The 25,596-nt window shown below is 27.9% G+C and overlaps 2 protein-coding genes across 2 annotated transcripts; both read left to right on the top strand.

Annotated features, from left to right (window-relative positions):
* The first annotated feature begins 7,133 nt into the window (after positions 1–7,133).
* Positions 7,134–8,800, top strand: LOC105141040 (E3 ubiquitin-protein ligase PUB24). The gene has a single exon (XM_011048127.1). The coding sequence runs from the start codon at positions 7,260–7,262 to the stop codon at positions 8,487–8,489; it is 1,230 nt and encodes a 409-aa protein (XP_011046429.1). The 5' UTR covers positions 7,134–7,259; the 3' UTR covers positions 8,490–8,800.
* Positions 8,801–21,418: 12,618 nt separating this feature from the next.
* LOC105141041 (E3 ubiquitin-protein ligase PUB22-like) lies at positions 21,419–23,259 on the top strand. The gene has a single exon (XM_011048128.1). It carries the CDS (start codon positions 21,818–21,820, stop codon positions 23,057–23,059), a length of 1,242 nt encoding a protein of 413 aa, XP_011046430.1. The 5' UTR covers positions 21,419–21,817; the 3' UTR covers positions 23,060–23,259.
* Positions 23,260–25,596: the final 2,337 nt, after the last annotated feature.

Consider the following 25,596-nt stretch of genomic DNA (forward strand, 5'->3'; position numbering starts at 1 on the left):
ATTGTGAATATAAAAATATATATATATATATTGCATCCATTTATTGTATTATAAGCATTAATGTCTATCCTTTAATTAAATTTTTTTTAATTATGTTTTTTTCTATATTTTTCTATATTATATTAGTTATATCATTAAAAACAGTTTTTTACGAAAGCTTGAAATGCTATTTATTTTTTTAATTTATTTGTCAGACTATTATAACAAATTTATTGCATTGTTGAGTATAATAATAATTTATAAAGTTTTATTTAAAAAAAATATTATGATTAATTTTTTTATTAATTTTATTTTTTATATTATAATAATTAAAAATTTAGTTTTATTTTTTATTTTTTATTTTTTATAAAATTAACGTGATTTACGAGTTCATTGTAATCGAGTTGGTTGTGATAAAGTTTGACAGGGTATGCGGAGGACAGATGGATGAACAAGGTGGCGTTTACGAGAAAAAGCAGTACAAAACGGACAAAACATGTGGACTTAGAAGCAATGGAATTCAAAGTAGTAAAGGTTTCTGGGACCAGCCGACAATTTAGGCCAGACTACAACTCTGAGGTGGTAGAAATCAATAAAGCACGGTATTTTGTATTTGTATTGACTTTTTAAATAATCATTTCGGCAGAGTATGAAAGAGTTCATGACTTCTCAAACCCATTAATTGAAAGTATGAACATTGAATTATTGTATGCAGACATGATACGTTATCAATTGTTTATATTCATTCCAGTGAATTATAATTCTTAAGAATATTTTTTGTTTAACAATGTATTAAAATTATTAAAAAAATATCCAAAAACAGGAGTAATAGCGCTTCCAAACACCGATCCATCAACCTCTGTATAAGATTTCATGGATATGTTATTCATATTTATTTTATTATTTGTGAGAAAATAAACTATTTATACATGAAAGCGAGTGGCGGAGACCTGAGTGCGAATGGATTGACTGGTGATGTGCAAATTACAAATTTATATACTTCAGAAATTTGACTTGACTAGCCTAAGCCCTAATGTTTTTTTAGGTATAGCTTACTAGCTACCTGCTTGCCGGAATCCTCGTGGATTGACTTGAGAGTTCCAATTGTGGGAATTTTTTAGGCAGTGTATTACATTGTATTTTCAAAGTATTTTTTTAAAAATTATTTATTTTATTTTAAATTAATATATTTTAATATATTTTAAATTTTTTAACGTTTTGATATTAAAAATAATTTTTTAAAAAATAAAAAAAATTAAAAGGTAACCATAATCATATTCTAAAATATGCAACACCATTTGTTTTATCAAAGTGTATTTTAAAAGTTTATTTAGTGAATAAAATATTAAATTAATATTTTTTTAGCTTTTTTATGATTTTAATTTATTAATATAAAAATAAAAATAAAATATAAAAAAATTATTTTAATATATTTTAAATAAAAATACTTATAAAAAATACCATGTTGCACTGGTTACAATAGAAAACACATGTTAAAAATCAAAATATCTAAAGTATCAAAATAATATTAGTGATTCATGCCGTAGTAAAGATATACTTCTTAGGTTATAGAGTTTTCCAAAATTTAAAACATAAATAAGCAATAGATGTATAATTGTTTTTCAATCATATAACATATTCATTTTTGTTTTTCTTTTCTTATTAATAGCTAGTTAGAACATGTTTATTTTTACATTTTAAAAATGTTTTTTAATTTTTTTAATTTTTTGCTATGCTTTAATTTTTTTTATATCGTTTTGATATATTAATATCAAAAATAATTTTTTTAAAAATAATAATAAAATATTATTTTAATACATTTAAAAAAATACTTTAAAAGAATAATTATAGTCGTGTAGAGTTTGTACAATGAGGTTATAATCTCACATCTTCCATGTTGGGATCAAATTTTCTTTTGCAGACAATACATGCATTCATCTAAAACTTCCCAATTTACGCATGATGGGATCAAAATAAATGTGTTGACTATCTCTGTTTTAGGCATGATGAAGGTAATTGAAAAACTGATTCAGCTAAAGAGTTAAATATTGACCTCTACCAATAAAATAGCAAGGAAAGAGTTAATTTCTTGATCGATAAATGATTATCTATTTGTGAATTAATCAAATCCGTTTTTTATTTGAAATTTGTATACATGATCTATAATCTATATATTGCTTTAATTTCGGTATATTGCATCAAATCTATTTCTACTCTACGATGGAGCTCCTACTTGACATCCTGAAAGAGATTAGTAAGCAATGATGGTATGAATTAAAGCAGTGAGTTCCTTCATGATATATATGTGCCTTAAAAAGTTGAACTGGATGGATCAATGCCAGAGGTGGTGGTCGAGGTGATGCAAGCTCTTCAAAAGCCTTGATTTTCTTGACTCAATAATGAGCCTCTTCCTCTTCCACGACGTTGCATCTCTTGGGAATTCTTGACGAGTAAGCATAGCATCTGCATGTTAATCTTATGGAAAAGACGACTATCAAGATCCCATGTTAACGTCTAAATAATGTATTGGTTGGTGCATTTCTAGAAGAAATGCATGCACTTTATACCTTTCGTTTTGCGGACTATGACTTGAAATTTTAGTTAATTGTTGTTGAATGTTGTATTATAACATGAGAGATAAAGAGGCAAAATAATAGTCGAAACTGGAAATCAAGATCATAGAGTTGTATTTAATTAGTTGAATGAGAATAAGATAGCACAAAATATGAAAAATTCTATTTTACTTTTTTTTTTTATTAACACTAAGATCTTTTCCTTTAACAATGTGCAAAAAAAACCATTAAAAAATTCTTCCTTTGATTTTTAAGATAATTTTCAAGTTTTAAAATGGATTTTAATTTACTTTTAAAATTATTTGTTTCATTATTATAAATGATAAAAAACAATATAAAATAAATTATATTCTAGTTACGTAATTAATCTTCTTCACTATTCATTTGAAAAAATACAAAAAAAAAAATAGAAGATTGTAATACAAATTTCTCGCTCTTCCCTTTCTTTTTCTTTTGTATATTTATATTTTTTTTATTTTTTTTTATTATAGAGGTTTAGTCTAAGATCTAAATTAGCTCTTTGGAAATTTAATGGTTATACGTTGGAATTGTGATTGTTTAGAAGGGATAATTTTGAGGGAAAAAAAGGTTTTTTAATTCATGTCCTAGAGAAATAAAAATTGGTTTCATTTTTATCCTTGAAATAGAAAAACTTTTCTTTCTCGATCTATTCATTTGAAAAACTTTAAAGAAGTTTTTTTTAACTCATATCCTAGAGACATTTCTATATTTAATCACTTTTTTATATCTATTACTTGGATCCTAGAATATTAGCAAAGCATGTTTGCTTCTTCACCTAAGAACCAGCATAAGGTTAAAACCATCCATTTTTAATTTAGAACGTGATTATAGTTATTTTTTTAAAGTGTTTTTTACTTAAAAATATATTACAATAATATTTTTTATTTTAAAAAAATTATTTTTAAAATTAGCGCGTCAAAATAATTTAAAAATACAAAAAATATTAATTTAAAGAAAAAAAATATTAAAAAATTAATTTTTTTCAAAAACGCTTGTAAAATACAAAAACAAACAAGACCTCACGTGATCAATCGAGACTAATATTGAATATTTTGTTTTTTAAGATAGATGTTGTGAGGTGTAATTTTGACCCGTTGGAAGCCCATCACGGCCTGGTCATGATGATTTATGCTCCTAAGTTTTTTTCCCTTGGATAATTTTGAAAGTATTTGTCGTTGCAATGAATTGCAACACTCTTTTTTTTTTCCCTCCCAAAATGGGACAAATTCAATTGAAGCTTTTAATTCAACAATAAAATTTTATAATATCAATTTATCATTACCATCATTTCTTAGAATGTAATTAATTCTTGTTCTTAAGTATTGAGGTTCAAAATAATATAAGGTAAATATTAATATATCTTTAATAATATAAGCCTTATATATTAAAGCTTCAACATATATTTTGTTTTTAATTTTTTTTTAAAGTTGAACAAGTATCTACATGCAAGTAATTAGAGATAAATATTTTAATGTTTACATATATAAAAAATAATGGATAGTTACTTATGATGTACAGAGTCCTTAATATCTCAAATAGATATATCTATTTGTATTGCATAAGCCTTCCAATTTTTTTTTTTCCATACACTAAATGTACGAGTAAATGCTCCATTAAATCTAATAAAGAGGGGGGGGGGATCATTTAAAGTTTGTAAATTATCTCAATGATGTTTATTTCAAGTTATTCCATATGATAAATATGCAACTTGCTCGAATAAATATCTCTTAAAAAATGACTAATCTTTGTTAGTACATTTCATATCTTTTTCGATAATAAATTTCTATAAGCAATTGATATGAGTATTTACATAAACACATGACAATCATAACTCTCCATTCTATATAATTTGTATTCTCTCAAGTTCACCAATATAGCTATATTTGATGCATATCCATTAGAAAATCATAAACTCTTAAGTTTTTTTGAATAAACAAGAAGTTGTGTATTATTATGTAAGGTGAAGATGAATATGAGTTTTGCGATATGTAATCCATCATTAAGCAACTCCATATTCCAATACTTATAATACAAAGCTAGATCCATTATAGCTTTCATATTGTCCTTTGTTTACTCTTTGATATTAATGACTATCTTAAAAATATTGCCAAACATATTATTCTTGATATACATGACACCTAAATTATGATGGATGACATTAGTGTTTCCATAAGAAAGATCCTAAAATATAATATGTTTTAATTAATCATGGGTCATATCAAAACCATATAACTTTTGCTTATAAAAAAAAAACCTAATATAATACCTTGATACTGCAAAATTATATTATACAATTCTTTACTTGAAAGTATAGATGATGCAACATCCTTTTAGCTTTACCTTTTAAAAAGTTGTTTTTATTGTTTATGTATCAATGACAACTTGGCAATAACCTCTAGTGGCAATAATAAAAAAAAAAACTTTACCACAATTCATTAAGGAAAATACCTTATTATTTTCTACACAATATGGACAAGTAAATTTTTCATGTGTGCTTTAACCCAAAAATCATCGTATATGCAAGAAAATCATTTATATTCCATAGCAATGTTGTCTTCATCTGAAAATTTTATTTTTGTATAACATCATATGTCAAGGCCCTAATTGATTATAATTAACTCAACTTATCAATCAATAGTTGAAAACACATATCTATATTCATACATAGACTCTAAGGATTAGATCTAATCACTAACAAGAACATGAATTCTGGCTTTGCACACATCCCTAAAGGTAAGTTGTAAGTTGTTAGTATGAATAACTAACAAAAATATGTTGAAACAAAGGATTCAAATAGATTAAATTCATTTATACACTAGATAAGATATACGCTGTGTGGTTCCATTAAAAAATAAGGATGCAGACTATTAAAATACTTTCAATCTTCATTATCAAAATGATGCACCATGACTCTATCCACCATATCATATGAAAAATGCCATGTCATATACTCAATAGTCTTTGAAGACATAAGAAACTTTTATAGCCTAAGAGTGATAGAGAAATATCTTAATTTTTTATATGTGAAAAATACCATTTTTCTACCACTATTAGGTTGTCAACGAGAATGGTGACAAGTTTTGCACTCGCTAAAATTTGCATATTTACTATAATATATCATGCAAAAGTTTAGACACGTATCAATTTTCTGGTATCCTCGTCTAAGAGGTTTCATCATAGGTTTTATAACATAAAAATTATCTTTTAGCCTATTCCCTTCAGGTAACATGCTTTTAATGCATTTAACAATGTTATCATAACCGATCTTACTCAACCTATAATCTGTCTTGATGGAAAATACTCTTGTAATGATTGATTATTTTGTATGAGTTATATACCTATCCTATAACGGTTCATTGAGATCTTTTAAAAGTTCAAAAAACCTAGTTGCATCTATCTTTGATTCTTTATCTAAAGGAATATTACATGAGTCTTCACCTAAATAACCCTAATTCATTCTCAATGCATATATCATTATACTCTGATAAGAATTACAATTATTATTCATAAAACTATTTATATTGTTAAACCTAGAAGTTAAGCCTATTATTCTTTCTAACATCATCTTGCATGGAACATAGGGTTCTTCTTATGCCAACCAGCATAAATGTTTCTCGATGAACCTTTTTTTTAAATAGATGAATCATCATATTGTCTTTATAGTAGAACTTTTTATTTTTATACTTTACACATGAATATCTAATTTTACCTAAACTAATATTTTTTTGGATTAGAAAGTGTAAAATTAATAAAACTTTCAACCCCTTGAAGATAGTCTAGCCTGTATAACCTTTTGGGTAAATTTCAATATATACAAGAATGATCATTCATTATTTTTAAATCTATATCGAATATTGATGATAATATTTATTAATAATGTAACCATTAGTTAAAAATTTAATCTTTTATTAAAAATAAATTCAAAATCCAATAACCAATTATTATTTCTACAAAAATACAATGTAGCACTAAAATGTGAATTAAACAATCAAATTATTGATATCCTGCTAATTATCCATTATTTGTTCAATTGAAATTAACTTATTCAAATTAATACCTTTTAATTATTTTTCATGTCAATTTTCCAATAGTATTACTTCTATATGGTATATTTAGAAGAATATATTTATTAATATTTTTAAGTAGTTTCTTTAAAGTTTAAATGAAACAAAATTAAAAAAAAAATTGAAAAAACCTCATTTGAGTGTTGCATAACAATCAAAACAATGCTTTTGAGTTCTTATAATCATAAATTTTTGCCTCCTCGTGCATGGTCAGGTACAAGCTTTCATATGTTCAAATACACTATTAAGGAATCATTAATAATTTTCCATAGATGGTTGTAGTAACGGCGATTACTTGCAATCTTTATTTGATATATAGCCAACAACTTTTCTTTCTTTGACCGCCGAGTGCTTTCCCTACAATGTACTGTAATTAAAATTCTATGACCAGTGAGAGAGACGACCATTGCGCCCTCTCTCTCTCTCTCTTTCTCAATCAATTAGCGGCGCCGCATTCTCTTACCAATCTTCAAGACATTAGCCGCGCCGCATTCTCTTACCAATCTTCAAGACAAAAACAAATTCTTATTTCCACATTTGATCATTTATCATCAATCTCTCCATTTTGCAGCCTCCGAGCTAATCCTTCACTACACATAGATTTTACTTTCGATCATTTTTCATGGATGATATTGAAGTTCCAAAGTTTTTTATCTGCCCAATATCTCTCCAAATCATGAAAGACCCGGTTACAACCATAACTGGCATCACATATGATCGAGAGAGCATTGAGCACTGGTTATTCACTAGTCAAAACACAGTTTGTCCAGTCACCAAACAGCCCTTGCAAAAAGATTCAGATTTAACCCCTAATCACACCTTACGCAGGTTAATCCAAGCTTGGTGCACCGAGAATGCATCACATGGTGTTGATAGAATCCCCACCCCTAAACCTTGTCTTGACAAATGCTATGTCCGTAAACTCATCAAAAATCTTTCGCATCACGAGCTGCAAATTAAAACTCTTACACGATTGGAATTACTTGCGGCGGAGAATGAAAGAAACCGGAAGTGCATGGTGGATGCTGGCCTGCCCAAGGCCATGTTATTGTTTATAGCAGCATGTTTCAAGAAAGGTCAAGTTTCTGGTATTCAAGAAGCTCTTAGTATACTGTGTTTTATTAGAATTCCTCGAAGTGAATCAAGGGCCTTTTTTAGTGAAAATGATGATAAGATTATCGAATCCTTGACTTGGGTTTTAGGGTGCAAAATGGAGAATTATGCCACAGTTAAATCCCATGCAGCTTCGGTGTTGAAAATGCTACTTGAAGAAGCAAGTTCTAGTTTATTGGAGAGGCTTAAACCTGAATTCTTTGAGAGGATTGTTGGTGTTTTGAGAGAGAGAATCACCCATCAAGGGATTAATGCCGCCTTGCAAGTGTTGTTATATGCTTGTCCCTGGGGAAGAAATCGGAAAATGATGGTGGAATCCTGTGCAGTTTTTGAGCTTATTGAGCTTGAATTGGGATCACCTGAAAGAAGAACCACAGAGCTCAATTTGGGTGTTCTTTTTCATTTATGTTGCTGTGCTGAGGGAAGGGCTCAATTCTTAAGCCATAGAGGTAGCATTGCTGTGGTTGCAAAGAGAATAATGAGGGTTTCTCCAGCGGTGGATGATCGAGCCATTATGATCCTTTCACAGATATGTAAATTCTCAGGAACAAGTATGGCGATCCAAGAAATGGCGGATGTTAAAGCTGTGACAAAGCTATGTATGTTGCTTCAAGCAGACTGTGCACCATATTTGAAGGACAAAGCTAGGGAAATCCTTAGATCACACTCTGACAAGTGGAAGAAGTCTCCTTGCATTTTTTCTTCTCTCTCGAGTCCTGAGTTCCAGGTATCCAGCTAGATGATTTCCAATTCTGCATATTTTTCTCCTTCCAAGCCATTTCTTATTATTAATTAGTAATACAATTTTGGACCAAACAAATGTGAACCCCGGTAATGAAAATGCTAATAGCTTGGGGACCATATTGTTTGGTATGCAGGAAAACATGCCGTGTGATGCACAAAGCTTCCATATTGTGATTATTTCTATTTTTTGTTTTTAATTATATAATTTCCAAATGCTTAATTAAGGATACACTTTCTACATATTGGTGATGGCATGGGACAATTGCAATTAATTGATACTTCCTACCAAGTAGGCTAGCGGGGCTGCAAATGGTGAATAATTAAACTATCATTCTATTAATAATTTATTTATTTTTAAAATCATCAATAAAAATACTATATAAATAAATCTTGAATTAGTAATTTTTATCTATTAATAATAAAAAATATTATTATTCATAGATTTACTAGTAAAAAAAGCAAGCAAAAAAAAATTACTCACTTCATTCCATCAGTATTTCTCTTAACAAAATATCATATATAATTTCATCGGTAATTATTTAAAAATATTAAAAATTTTATTTTAAAAAAATATAAATTAATTAAATTAATATAAATTAACACTCTATAATATTCAAAATTCTTGGAAACAAGAAGAAGAAAATCAACTCAAACAAATTTACAACAAATAAATTCAAATAAAAAAATTCATATGAAAAAAATTTTAAAATCTTATAAATAAATCAACTAAAAATTGATCTCTTATGAAAAAAAATAATCCTACAACAACATTCATTCAATTATTAAGAACAAAAACAATTAAAAAACAAAATAAAAAACAAATATAGTGAAAAAACATGAAAAAAATGAAAAAACAATTACCTTAATATAGTTGCAAGTAAAGCTAAACAATTACCTTAATATAGTTGCAAGCGAAGCTAAGAAGAGAGAAAAAAATCATAAAGTATACTAATTAAAAAAATTAAGAAGAAAGGAGAAGAAGATATGCTTAAGTATGAAGAAAAAGAGGATTTGAGGAGAGGAGAGAAGAAAAAAATAGATATTGATATTTTTTACATATGAGGGAAAAGAAAAAGAAGAAAAAAAAAAGAAATGAGATGAGTCTGGAGATTCTAGACTTTTTATTGGGGTGTTTTATGAGATGAGTCTGAAGATTCTAGACTTTTTATTGGGGTGTTTTACTGACGATTTTACCAAAAGGTAATTAAATATTAATATTTTTAATCATTTCATCGATGATTCCGTATACAATATTTAATTTAAAATTTTAATTTATTCAAAAAATTTCAAAAACCATCAAATATTACTGACGACTTTTCAATCCATCGATGATTTCATCTATAATATTTAATTTAAATTTTGAATTTAATCCAAATTTTTTATAAAATCACCAAATAATACTGACGACTTTTCAATTCATCAGTGATTTTATCTATAAAAAACAATAATTAATAGTGTATTTAGGAAGTGAACAGTTCCAGATCTCTCTGGAAAATACTGATGGAATTTTCTGTCGGTGATTCCTTTTGTAATTGACATGATAAACAGTGTTCATAGTTTACCAATGATTTCGTCGATAATTCCGTTGGTAAAATCATTACCTCATTATTTTTTTTGCTTTGTTTTAAGTATTTTGTTTCTCACTGTAATTTCCTTGATGTATACTGAAAGAATATTGTTGTTGGTAAAATCCGTCAGTATATTTCCAACAATAATATTATCTCGATATTTCCATTTGTATTTATCAATTTTCTTATATATATATATATAAACACTAATTGATTGTTTTAGCTCATAGCTAAATTGAGTAGTTTATAATAATAATAATAATGATAAAAAATTTATTTTAATCTAAAAATTTAAAGTGTTAAATGAAATTTTAAAATATAATTTATATTATATTTTAATACATTTATTAATTTTTAATTTTTAAAATTATAATTTATACAGACTTATATTATCTTATATTTAATTTTAAATATATTATCTTATATTTAATTAGAAAGAAATGTAACTTTAACCTAGTTAGAAGGAAGTTAGAAAATATTTAAAATGACGAAGGAGCATATAAGCCCATTAATGACTAGAAGGGTGTATCATGAATATATCTCTCTAACTAAAAATAATTAAGAGAAACTCTAAGGAATAGCTTAACTAGTCAGACTTTGAGTTTGTTCCTCAATAGTTATGAGTTTAAATTATCTTGGGGTTATTAAAAACTTATATAATTATTAACTTTAAAGTCCATATAATTAGTTAAGTTGTACACAAACTAGTTTTAAATTAATTAAAAAAATAGCAAGGGGAAGATCTCTTTTCTCCCAACTTATCCTTCACATTATGGTTAACTCGTGACTATACACTTTTAATTTCTTAAGTTTAAATCATTATGGATGGTCAAGCAGGAAAAAAAGAAAAAGTATGTAAAGGTCTAATTCAATTAGCGGTATGCAAGATTCAATGTGATTTTCACATGAGTGTTTATATTTGCTATATCTTTTTTTGAAAAAACAAAAATAAAAACAAAACATTAGCAGCTTTAAAATCTTCCCTTTTTTATATTTTAAAACCAAACTTTCTAGATGGAGAATGAATTAAAGTTACGATCTTAAAATTTTAATTCCAAAAATCAAAATTAATATAATAGAAAAAAGCTTTAAAATTGATTCAAGGTTATTAAATTTGTGAGTATTTAAGTTATTAGATAGTTTTATATATAAAATATAGAGAGATTTAGTTTTACATGTAAAATATGGTGAGAATGTTGAAAATAATAATAAAAATACTTGATTTTAGATATATTAAAATATAAAAATGTAAAATGTAAAATGTAAAATTACAAATAATATAGACAGAAATTAAAGATAACAAACAAACATAAAACAAAAAAATTTGATGAGTAAAATGAGCTGGAGATAAAAACCTCAAATTCAAAGACTTATTCTCTCTAAAACTAATATTAATGAATTTTGTTTTTTTAAAAGGTTTACAAAATCTAAAATAAACCAAAAACTCTACTTTAATTGAGAAACAAAATAAAAATACAAAAAAAAATAATCATAAAACCCGAAACAAAGTAAGAAATCCAAGAAAGACAAGGAAAATAACAAAACTTTCCAAATTAGGGTGCCGTGATGAGAATTTTTATTTCTCAATATTTGACAGTTCAGAAAACTCTAATAAAAATTTATACCCTATTCAACAATCAAATCAAAAATTTTAAGTTATTATCCTGATTTAGAACGAATAGAGTTTTTTTATTTATTTAAACTTGTTTTTTAATTAATAAATATATCTATTAGGTTATTTATATAATTTATTTGATATAAATTATTATTTAGTTAGAAGAGATCCACATCTAAATGTTATTATCTCAAGTCTGGGTACATCAAAAAATGCATAAACCAATTTTCAAATAATCATACGTTTATTCAAGAGTTAAATAGTTTAATTCGGAAAGCAAGACAGACTTCCTTTTAACTTCAAGGCTATTATAATAATTATTTCAAAAATATGTAACGATGGATGAGCCACGCGGAGGCCTTCACTTCTAAAGAACTGGCCGACACTCCTCTCTGTTCCTTGACAAAATTTACGACCATAATTGCGCCACACAATCCCTTTCCTCCTAACGAAGCAATTTGGACAATTGAATCCACCGAATCGAGCATTCTTCTTGCAGGACAGTGCTCAATGCCTGCTCGAAATTTGCTGCTACATTATTCTACACCGGGTTGTTTCCACCTTTAAATGAGTGATTTCGACGGTGGATCTCACAATTGTAACCCCTTCTGCTACATTTAGTTTGGTTTTTGGAATGAGCATAAAAACAACTTCGTTTTATATTCGACAATGAGCATTTCGCATCAATACACATACTACTTTACTACTGATGTTGAAGCTAAGATTATCATTTAATCTGGGATCATTGGCTGCTTGAGTTCTCTACTTTCTCCCAATTTCGGTGATTGATATGCGTTTAATGCTTTAGCTAAAAAAGAAAAGGTCAAAAACAAGTGTATGGGTAGAAGATTGGGCCATTAATAAAAAGGATTTGAATGTTTTGTGCGTTTTCTTAATGGGCTCTCACTTGTATTTTAGAATGAGTTCCACACCCATTGAAAATAAGGGGTCCCGTAAGAAATATGGATCTAGTGGTTGCTTGCAGTCGATTCATTAATTTTCCATACATGGCACCGTCTTTTTTCCTTGGCAAAGCTGGCAAGTGAAGTTAAATAAAAATGCTCTGCATGTGTTAAACTCTTCTTACCATAAATATCTTAAAATATAACATAAATTACATTCTAGTATTTTATTTAATAATTTAAATTTTTAAATTAAGATAATTTTTTAATATGATATCAGAACTTTAATAACCAAATGATCATAAATTCAAATTTCACTATCTTTATTTATTTAATAAAAATTAAATACAAAGTTAAATAGACTTATGTAAGTTTCAAATTCGAATAACTTTTATTTATGGGGTATGTTAGAGAATTATATAAATCATATCTTGATATCTCACTTAACAATTTAAATTTTTAAGTTAAAATAATTCTCTGATAAAATATATTTTAAAATTAATAATTAGAACTTCACTTCAGCTTTTTTCTTTATTTTCTTTACATTCTTGTATTATAATAAACTCAACATTCACAAGCAATAAATAATTATTTAATGAATATATGACTTTATTATTTATTGCTGTGAATGTTCCAGCACGATATGCGTGTAAATAATGAAGGTGCATAAGGAAAAAGCAACGAAGAGGTGTTTGATGCCTATCCTCTATTCTTAATACGCTTTAATAACCAAGTGGTCATAAATTCAAATCTCATTATTTTTATTTATTTAATAAAAATTAAGCACGAAGTAAAATAGATTTATGTAAGTTTTAAATTCGAATAGCTTTTACTTATGGGGTTTATAGGATATGTTAGAGAATAATATAAGTCATATCTTGATATCTCATTTAATAATTTAAATTTTTAAGTTGAAATGATTTTCTAATAAAATATATCTTTAAAATTAATAATTAGAACTTCACTTCAGCTTTTTTCTTTATTTTCTTTACATTCTTGTATTATAATAAACTCAACATTCACAAGCAATAAATAATTATTTAATGAATATATGACTTTATTATTTATTGCTGTGAATGTTCCAGCACGATATGCGTGTAAATAATGAAGGTGCATAAGGAAAAAGCAACGAAGAGGTGTTTGATGCCTATCCTCTATTCTTAATAGGATTTTTATGCGAAATTTATATTCAAATTGAAATGTTATATTCTCATACCAAACTAATTAAATTTTACACTTTAAAACTAATTAAGCTCATTAGTAAAAAAAATAAAATTATATGAAGTGTTTGAAGAAAAAACACCATTGCATTATAAAAAAAATAAAATTCCTATTCTCTATTCTTAATAGGATTTTTTTCCTCTAGTTTTTCTTCTTCCTTGTGCTAGGTTTTTCGCTAGTTTATTTTGCAAGAGCATCTCCTTTAAATCTCTATGTGTGCATCATGTTTCGTTTGAATGTCTCCAGTTTATAGAAATAATGTTAAGTAATTATATTGTTTCCTTATTAACCATGGATTTCTAATTAATTAAATTTTCTCTTCTTAATGTGTAGGATCTTTTTCATAAAAAACTTATTTTGCTTGCTCCTTTTTATTTATTTTTTTCTTTTGCATAATCTCTCATTATTATTTTTAGTGTCTCATTACCTTAATCCATTGTTTTTTGTTCTTCTTGTTTTGCTCCCTAAACATTTTTTTTCTTTTTATTATCATCATTATAAAAATTAAATTAAATTAGACCAAAAATATAATTTTTAAAAACACATAAAAAATTTTGAGGTAAAAAATAGGTTATGATATCAATAATTTGATATTAGAAGTTTCACCAATGTGCTAAGATGGCGATAATTTATTATTAGCAAAAATATGTTTGTTTACTTTGATATCCTTGCGATGATGGAGATGATTTATGATTAGCATAAGTATGTTGCATTACTTTGATATCATTGTGATGTTTTGCCTTGATTGAGTAATGCTGTGGTTTTACCTGTTTCAACACATCTAGGATTATGTTGATATTAGTGATAAATTGTATAGCATTAATCATCAAGGTAAGTGTAAAGAGAATTGGTTTGGTGAGTCATACAGCTTACCAAGATCTTTAGTATGGCAATAGAAATCGGATATTTATGAAGCAACATCCGACAATTGATCTAAACAACTATATAAGATGATATTTTTTTTTTCATAATACCTTTCGAAACAACGTTAGTGGATAATGATATCGATTATCATGAACGAGGACATGCATATAGGGAGGCCGGTCCATCAATAAGTATTTTAAGATCCTCCACGAGCATTCTAGACTTGTTTACTAGCTAGAAATTTCGATGTTGACTCCTCCATGAGCACTATATATCTTTTCTTGAGTTGAACGCGTTAGGGTGGTACAGACTTTATACATAAACATTCTAGGTTCATTCATGAGTTAAGGTAATTTTTAGAAGTAATTAGATTATATGGTTTAATGTTATAAGAATTCTGAGTTTAATTTAAATTTTAAAAAATATTATGTGAATTTTTATTATGTTTAATTATAAATTATTAATTGTAATGAACTGTGAAATGTGCGGATTTTTTAATTGTGATTAAGAGATGAATTGTAAATTATGTTTATGAATTGTGAATTGTTAGGTTGATTTTTTATGGCAAGGAGTTGAGAGAATAAAAAAACTGTTATGACCTTTCTTTTTTTTTTTTTGGCAAGTTACATATTATTTATGTTATGTTATTATTTTTTTTAAAATATTCTTTTTTTTTTTGGCAAGTTACATATTATTTGCAAATTGCAGATTTTATATGCAAATTGTAATATTTTTTTTAATTATGTTATTTTTTTACAGTACTAAATTCAAAAAAAGAAAAAGAGCACTTCAAATCATGGCAAATAATGGAGGCTGTTCTAAATTGGAAGGGCCCACCACCTGCTGATTCATCATGAGTGATTTGCCAACAATCTGATTATTTCTTTGCCATCTGAAAACGATCTGATATCAGTTAGAATCCAACAATAGACAAAAACCAAAGTTAAATGTTTTCGCACCCAACTCATCTGAAATGCTATTGAGAATTACGTACACATGTTAATACAGCACGTGGGGTTCATGATGCAATTACCTCTGATCACGTGATTTAATTAGATGAAGCATACCATATGTTAGGCCCCAAACCACAGCTGCTGATAATAATAATAATAATAATAATAACTGATGATGCGATCAATTTAGGTCAAAGTATACCAAGTATTATATTAAGGCATCTTTTGCCTACGCTAGCGTATGTTCGCTAAAATTTGAATTTATTTTATTTAATTTTTTTATATTTTTAAATTATTTTAACATGGTAATGTTAAAAATAAATTTTAAAAAATAAAAAATATATATTATTTTAATATACTTTAAAATAAAAAATATTTTAAAAATAATTATTATTATAATACCGAACACTATCCAAAAACAATTATAGTACTAGGAATTGAAATGAAAATGGGTTGTTGACAGCCTACCTAGCTCAGAGGAAAGGGACGTTTATGTACATTAAAAAAAATAAAATTAAAGTGATTATATGATGATGTGAGACTCTTTTTTTTTTAAATATTTTTAAATTGTATTTTTGTAAAAATATATTAAAATAATAATTTTTTCAAATTTTTTTTTTATAATTTTGGTAAGTTAATATTTCAAATGTTTTTTTTATAATTTTGGTAAGTTAATATTAAAAATCTAAAAATAAATTATAAAAAATATTATAATATATTTTTAATTAAAAAATTATAATACACTACATTATCAAATACAGATTTTATATATAAGAAATAAAGATAGAAAAACACCCAATATATTGCAGTACCTCTGGCTGCAGGTATTTTTAAAGCTTTTAATTCATTCTTTCTCTACTCTTTTTTTCAATCATGCTATAGTGATTTTCCTTCTAATTTTTTTTTTCGCTTCCTAATTAAATTTATGTTTCGTGAAACGTTTAAATGAATAGATTAAAGATTTTAGTCTATTCAATCTCACCACCACAGGGTGGCATTTAAATTTTTAGAATTCATATATTATTACATATTATTAATAGCATAAGTATTACCATTTCCATTTTAGTTATCACCTCAACCACCATCTTAATCAATATAATCAATTCTATTATTGTAATTATCACCCCTATGATAAAATATCTTAATGACAACTCTTTTGTTACCATAATTAAAATTGTTATGATTAAGGTTATTAATTTTGTTTTGTTTGATTCGTAATGAAGGATATATCTCATTTTAATTTAAAAAATAAAACAAACTGGAATAGATTATATCTCGTTTGAAATCTTAACATGTTTTGAAAATTCCACCCAAATTTCAGCCAAAACATTCCAATTTCATTCAGTCATTCCGTTTTGGCCAAATAGTATTATACAATTGGATTATATTGGTTCAACTTCATATTTGAAATTTGAATTATATAATTTCAAATTAGTTTATTTTTGGATTTAAATTAAAATTATGTTTGTTGAATATATATATAAAAACATCACAACCCTTGAAATGACACGCAAAAATGATCTAAAACCAAAACATACTGATCCAATTGTGGAAAAAAAAAACGTCAATCGAAACAGGATTGATAACCTTGGTTATAGTTATACCTTGCTGCACTTTCACCATCATATTTTTTTTTAATTATTATTCATTTTCATTACCAGAAAAATTTCAAATACAAACAGGAATACCAAATGAAAAATTATCATCGATAAATTAAAATATCATTTATTGACAAATCATGACATCTATATTTTTCTTGGTATTCACTAACATAGAATATTTGTTAGTGAACACCAAGGGAATTATAATTGAAAATAAAATAATAAAAAAATGACATGTCATTATGATAAAAGAAATACCAATAAAATATATCCATCGCTAGTATTCGTTAGTGAATCCTTTAGTAATATTTAAGCTATAAATGACAGACGACCCTCATCTCTCCTTTTCCTATTTCTTTTTTCTTTTCCTTTTTAACATGCAAAAAATAGCATATAGTACCTTTGTCCCCTTTATAAATGTGGTCAAACCAATACTTGGTTTGTCAATATCTCTATTCTATTTTTTTTTTTTTAAGATTCTGCACATTAAGTAAGCAAAAATATCTATTTTTTTTAATTGTAACCCATTTTTAAAATGTTATTTTTAGGTATTTTTATATTTTATATGTAATTTGTTTATGTATTTACTTTATATATATAGACCTTTATTGTATGAATGTATAATTTGTACATGTTAGGGTTTGTTTGAGATTTTAAAAAATTATATTTGTTTGTCATTTGATGAAATTGAGTTTAATTTTATAATTTATGTGTTTTATAATGAAATAAATAATAATTTATTTAATAGGTACATTTCACATTTAATCAATTTTGTTGTTAAGTTGAAAATTTGGGTAAATTTGGAGGAATTTGAATGTTTAGAGAACAATGATAATGATTTAAGGGTGATATTAAAAAAAATTGAATAAGTTTGAGTTAAACCAATGATAGCTAATTAGTTAAGTACCAATAATTTATTTAGTTCACATTATTAATTAATAAATATTGTCATCAATATTTTATATAGATTTTATAGAAGTAATAAATGATCATTTTTATATGTATTAAGTTTCATTTGAAATATTGTGTGAGATGAATTATTGTAATAGGGTTGAGAGTTTTATTAATCATGCACTATCTATTCTGAAAAATATTAGTAGAGATGATATCAAATATTAATATAAGAGGTGCAAAAATAAAAAAATTTCTTGATTCAGATAAAATTATTGTAATAAAGTTGAGTTTTGGTTATACTAGTTTTTATCACTAATGTCATGCCGCAAATAAAATTATATGATAGAAGAATGTATTAATAGTGTAGATATATTTTAAAATATCATGATATTTTAAAAAAACAAAAAATACAAAGATAATATTTCATATAGCATGTTGTTTACATTATGAGTAGGATTTTAAATTAATTTTTAGCATAGTAGAAAAATGTATCAATGTTATGAATGCATTTTATTGTATCATGATTTTTTTTAATTGAGAAATGCAAAGATGAAATTTACACTTAATAAAATAAATTAAAAAATATATATGAATTGATAAATTATGAAAAAATATTAATTCCAATAAAATTAATACTTAAATGAAAAGCTCATATTTTTCCTACAAACAAAAAAAATACCTCCATGAACCACTTACCAAACCCAAAACATACCAAAATCACTCCAATCTACTTTTTTTTTGTCATGTTTGTGTGTATGTATATATGTATATAAAATCATCATTGAGCTCCTCTGTTCAAAGTGAAAAGGTGGTTTGTTAATAACTTTCTTTTTCATTCACTATTTTTCAATGACTTTTTTTTTTATCTCTCAAATATAAAAGTTGAGAAATGAACAAAATAAACTTTAGTATTAAAATAAGATTTTAAAAACTTTGAGACTGGTGATGCATTTTCTTTGTGTTTTATGTTGTGGTCCTTTATCTTTTATTTTTTTTCTACTATAATTTAAGCTTTATTTTATGTAATTAGGTCACAGAAAGATCAAATTAAAAAAAATTTAAGGAAAAAATAAAAAAAAGGATAAAAATAAAAAAAAGAAGAGAAAACACCTCATTATTTAAAAAAAAAAGGATAAAAAAAAAGAAGAGAAAACACCTCATTATTCACACGAATTTGTGAATAATTATGAAACGCTATTAATAAAAAAAAAACCTAATTATTTTAGTGCTTTAGTTATAGGATAGGTTTTTTCATCTTTAATTTCTAACATGCTCTTCCAAAGTTTAAACTTGAAACTTTCAAGTAAGAAATCCAAATTTAATTTTAATAGATAGTTAATTAACGCTAAAAGGAATTTATCATTGGGTCAAAAGCTTTTTTCCTTTTAGAAAAACAGAGGCGAGGGAGGGGTGGACGTAAGTCATGGCAACATGTGAATAAACTGTTGAATTGACTAACTCATTATTAATCACCATTAAAACAGTTCAAAGGTAATCCTTTGTTTTCATCTATATATTTTCTCCCTTTATTCACATCATGGATTGGTCCTAACAACCCAAGAACGCAAAATTGCAATACTGCCCCAGGATATACCATCTACTCTGTCTCTGTAGCATGTTTTTTTAGCAGCAGCCGCCACATACGGCAAGCAACAAAGGTTAATTAGACTTCTCCACGGAGTCTACGCTAAATTCCCACGGCCAACACTTCCAAGAGCATGGCTCCAAGTTGAAGCTAACTGCCATCCATCTCCAATCCCCACCTTGAAATTGCTTTCTTTGTCGTCTTGTAGTATTAAGAAATTTCAAATAGAGGGATATAAAGCCAGCCACTTCCATCACTGCTGACTCCGCTGTTCGACGTGGCGGCCACTTCCATCACTGCTGACTCCACTTGGACAAAACCACGTGAAATATATCCATAGCCGACCTCTAACCCAACAAGTGTATGAAAGTGCAATAATTAAATTTTCTACCACGTGAAATACGGTATTGAATAAAACTTTGGGTTGAATATTGGTTGATATATAAACATTCAACCTGAAAACAAAGTCAACTGAATACCCATTATGCTTAAAACTTTATTAATTAGTTGCATATGTACGTTCATATATTTTCTCCTTCAATATTTGTGAAATTTTCGTGGTAGGCAGATTGCTAATGAACGTCGTTTAAATGCATGCTGTCCCTTTAATATCTTCTCTTACGTACTTTGAATGTTTATAAATCCTAGTGATAGACATGATTAATCAACCTCAGCCGTCATGAATTAAAGCTGTTACAAGCCATGTCATAATTAAGGAGGTGTTATTTAAAGCTAGAAGGTCTAAGGCCTGCGAGGATCGATGGGCTCGCGCGCCTGCCATAACTAAATTGATATTTTTCTACGTGAAAATGAAAAGGTCTTTGTTTGCTTTTCTTCCACTTCATTTTTTTCTATTTTGTAAAATTAATTCCTAATTAAATGATAAAACACCTTTCATGCGTAAAAACACACAAAGAGAACACAAATCTCAACATCTAGAATGATGTGATGTGAAGATCACTTAAAAGGTGAAATAAGAAAAAACATTTTGTGATAAAAACATAAAAATAACATTTTTGATCTTCCGCCCACAAAGAATTTCGAGAGGTCGCAGCATTGCAGAGTCTTTTTACATATTATACTAGCTTATTAGTAATGATTAATATTTAGTTTATCAGTAGTTTTCGGTGAAGTATTTGCTAAAAAAGAAAATTGATGTGAGCTATTTCCTTTATCAAAGTATTTAGTTTATCAGTAGTTTTCGGTGAAATATTTGCGAAAAAAAAATTGATGTGAGCTATTTCCTTTATCAATTAAGAAGATTTTTCTAGCTAAGGCTATTTAACGAGGAATACACACACACACACACACTATTTGCACGCTATGTGATCGAATATTGGGGGGGGGGTATATTATGTTGAAAAGATCACTGGTATGCAGGCATTATGGTGCAATTAATAGTTAGTTGAGCTAGCTCGAATGCAGCTGGACAATTCGAGGCTTAGTTATGATTGATTTTCATGAGTAGAGCTAGAAGTAGAGCCATGGAGTGAAGAGAGGGGAGGAAGGCTGCAGGAACCCACCATGGCCTTTTTGTCGGCACCTATTGAATATTCACGCACCACAACGCATAAGAAACACGAGGTAGACAGAGAAAACATTAATGCAAGGGCCAGGGGGAAAAGTTCTAGAGAGAGAAAGTCAAAAGGGAGTGGCATTTATCCTTTACCTTAATCTCAAGGATGTAAGCCGCAATACCGCTGCACATCCATAGACTTAGTAAAGTTTGCCATTCTTGAGCCTTTCAATTGCTCAGAAAAGTCAAAACCAATTGCTTCTCTCCATCTCAATGCCTATCTTCCGTGTTGTTGACTTTGTATATCTTGAACACCTCTCAATATTCAACCCTTCTCGTATATAACCCCTACCCCTCATCTTTTCTCCAAATCAAACCAATCCATACAACTCCTCAGAGTCTACTCTCAAATCAAAATTCTCTAAATCCTTCAATTCTTGGCTATTTAATCTACTTTCATCTACTTGTCTATTAACCTCTACTTTCATATCTCATTTGTGATACATTTTCTTGAATCCGCTACTTTCTTGATCTTGTTTTAGCTTAATTAAGTGCTGGTTCCTAGTGTTATATTTTACGATCTTCTACGTTTATTTCCTATAAAATGGAAGATATTGAAGTCCCTTCATTTTTTCTCTGCCCTATTTCTCTCCAGATCATGAAAGACCCGGTTATAGTCCCAACCGGGATAACTTATGATCGCGAGAGCATCGAAAAATGGTTGTTTTCAGGCAAGAATGATACATGTCCAGTTACAAAACAAGTGATATCAGGTTGCGAGGTGACACCAAACCACACTCTTAGGAGGTTGATCCAGTCTTGGTGCACTCTCAATGCTTCTTACGGTATTGAAAGAATCCCAACTCCAAAGCCTCCAATCAACAAAACACAGGTTGCCAAGCTTCTCAATGATGCCAAGTCACCACAGCAACAGGTTAAGTGTCTAAGGAAGCTACGTTCAATTGCTAACGAGAACGAAACAAACAAAAGATGCATGGAGGCTGCAGGTGCTGTGGAGTTCTTGGTCTCGGTGGTGAATAACTTCAATTCTTTATCATTTGAAGAAACTTCAGATGACGGGTTTGAGATAGCAAGACCAGGTGATGAGGCCTTGAGTATCCTCTATGGTCTAGAAATATCCGAATCCGGTCTAAAGAATCTTATTATGGGAAGAAATGGTGAATTGATCATTGAGACCTTAACGAAAGTTATGCAAGGTGGAAACTACGAGTCTCGAGCTTATGCTGTCTTGTTGTTGAAATCAATGCTTGAAGTTGCTGATCCGCTGAAACTCATCAGTTTGAAACATGAACTCTTCTCCGAAATAGTCCAAGTTTTACGTGATCAAATATCTCACAAAGCCTCAAATGCTACATTACAACTACTAATCAAACTTTGTCCATGGGGAAGAAACAGAATCAAAGCCATTGAAGCTAAGGCAGTCTCGGTTTTGATTGATCTTCTACTTGATTCATCAGAGAGAAGAACCTGTGAGATGGTGCTAATGGTGTTGGACTTGCTATGCCAATGTGCAGAAGGGAGAGCTGAATTGTTAGGACATGGTGCAGGCCTAGCAGTTGTTTCAAAGAAGATACTTAGGGTTTCTCAGGTGGCAAGTGAGAGGGCAGTGAGGATTATCTTGTCTATCTCAAAGTTCTCGACAACAACCAGTGTCCTTCAAGAGATGTTGCAGATTGGCATCGTGGCCAAGCTATGTTTGGTGCTTCAAGTGGATTGCGGAAGCAAGATCAAAGACAAGGCAAGAGAGGTGCTTAAAATGCAAGCTAGAGTTTGGAAGAGTTCTCCTTGCATACCAGCAAATCTACTTTCTTCATATCCGGCCTGAGAGAGAGAGTGATAGAATCATGACTTCCCTTTTTTCTCACTCTTGTCCTTTCTTGTGTGTACATAATTCATTCTTGATGAGAATATATGTTAGAAACAGATATACAATGGCACGAAATTGTGTTGTCCACTAGCTAGTGCATGTTTCATGGCAAATTGGACTTTCCATTTCGAGAAATTAATGATTATTAACGAGGTTTAGATCTTCACAAGTCACCACGACCCAATAACCAGCTCTTTTTGTTGTTGAATTTAATTTTTAGTTCTCCTTTATTGCCCAAACTTGACGATCTAGTGCAATAAACATTTTAAAGATTCCATCTAGAAATGATGGATCAACATTTCAAAACATTTTTCTTTCTTGATGGTGTCGTCCATTCTGATTCCTGATAAGTTGATATTGCTCTTAGAGGATGATGAAGGTTGTAAACGATGTTGCTGTTGCTATTGTACGTAGGGCAACAAAATTATAATCAGTATAATTTCACAAGAAAATAGGCCGTTTTTTTTTTTTATAATAGTAGAAATTTTATTGAATGGTCATGAGACCATTAAGTCAATGAAATTCTGAAATATAATACAATGATAAAAACCATCAATACATAAAAATTAACAATGTCTGTTAATTAACAGAATTAGTTTTAGGTGTTTGACCATTATATTTGCTTGTGAATTATGATAAAACGAGAGTATAAAAGCTTTTAGTTCAATTGCTAGGTAATTAACACCTTAAATTCCCTCATCGATGCCTATTTAAGCGTGATCTAGAGATGTTAGTTTCAGTACTGCAAGTTTTCTTTGATGACTATGATGTGTAATTCTCTATATAGGATTATTTGCAAGTCGATCAAATGCTTGTTATTTGTTTTAGCATAATTAATAATGATGATGATCCAATTAATTGAAGGGGTAATTACATAAATCCTCTTGTAAAAAACATTTTTATCCAAAAATGTTTATGTATGTACGTATATTAATGAAATATAACTATGCATATAATATTAATTTATTATTATTGCATGCAAATGCAATCTTATAATATAGAACCTAATTAAAATATTTCTAACTCAAAATCTATCAAAATATTTTCTGTACTAAAAAAAGTTCATACAAAAAATCCAATTTTGTTAGCAATGTATTAAATGAGAGATTATATAAATTTTGTTTTGAGGTTTTATAAATATAAAAAATATTTTGATGGGTTTTTGGATAAATTAAATCTTCTTTTACAAATTCTAGGTTTTTTATTTATTTTTTAAGAACCAGCCATCCATAGACTTCTGTCAATTCAATTTACCGTGGGAGGCATCTTCTTTTAAATTTCGATGTTATTTATTTATCTGAAAAAGAAATAATCCACATTCATTAAGTATAAGCATGTTTGATAAAAACAGTGATTGACCTGAGATAATTAAAGACAGATCCAGTGGTAAGAACATGTAATTAATGAATGTGGATTATTTCTTTTTCAGACCTGATTGTCTTAAATATTTAAGACAAATCTAGCATTTTTCACACCTGGGGGTCCCATATCATGTACAATACATTCATCTGGCAGCCGCCCATTTTTGAATTCAGACCCCTCCTATCCGGTGGCTTCAGGTCATTGCGTGTTACTTTTCTTCAAAAATTTAGCCACGAGGTCAATGCTTGTTTAGTTGATTTTATTATAAAACAATAAAGAGCACCAGTTGATGCCAAATTGAAAGTGAGGTTAAATCTATTTTTTAGTTAAATTTTAAAAGAATTTTTTAAAAAAATTAATTTTATTAGTATTTTTAAATTATTTTAATATAATAATATTTTAATATATTTTTAAATAAAAAATATTTTAAAAAACAAATTTTATCACAATTTTAAACATGTATATATTCCAGCACTCGGCAAAAGCTAGAGAAAGTAACCACAGTAACTCTTACCTTATTCTCGTGTTTGAATAGAACATTAAGGAATTATTAATTTATAAATGAATTGGTATCATGATATAAAGCACTTTAAATTATTGACAAAATTAATTGATTTTGGCGGTGTGATACATGCCTTGAAACGTGATTTCTGGCATAAAATGCAATCTCCAGTTCATGTGCAAGGACAACCACAAAATTGGCATGAGTCCCACCATTAATTAATTCCTCTGCAAATTTTTCAGCGAGTTTAATTTTTTTTATTATTATAAAAAAGAAGAACACTAACATCAGTTAAGTTATAATCTATTGACTCAATTATTTAATTGTTGATGGTTAATAAATAAAAGATTTTGAGGTTAATTTCCTCACAGCACTTTAAGACAACAATGATCATCTAACTCTAATATATATGTATATATACCATGGTTTCGTCATGTATTACAGAATATACCAGTATCTTAATACACACACATATATGTATCAAATACATTAATAATAGATTTAAGCCCTGAAGAAAAGTATTTGTCAAAGTTGGGGGAATATTTTATCTCAAATAATTCAGTGGTGCATGAAAATATTATCAATGCAGTACTTAGAATCAGTAATTCCCATGGACAGCTTGGTGCTCTCG

The sequence above is a fragment of the Populus euphratica genome, unplaced genomic scaffold (genome assembly GCF_000495115.2).
Source record: "Populus euphratica unplaced genomic scaffold, PopEup_1.0 scaffold131.1, whole genome shotgun sequence".
Classification (NCBI taxonomy): domain Eukaryota; kingdom Viridiplantae; phylum Streptophyta; class Magnoliopsida; order Malpighiales; family Salicaceae; genus Populus; species Populus euphratica.

Bases quoted from the DNA above. Each gene is read 5' to 3' on its own strand.
- LOC105141040 (XM_011048127.1), top strand. From the start codon at position 7,260: ATGGATGATATTGAAGTTCCAAAGTTTTTTATCTGCCCAATATCTCTC.
- LOC105141041 (XM_011048128.1), top strand. From the start codon at position 21,818: ATGGAAGATATTGAAGTCCCTTCATTTTTTCTCTGCCCTATTTCTCTC.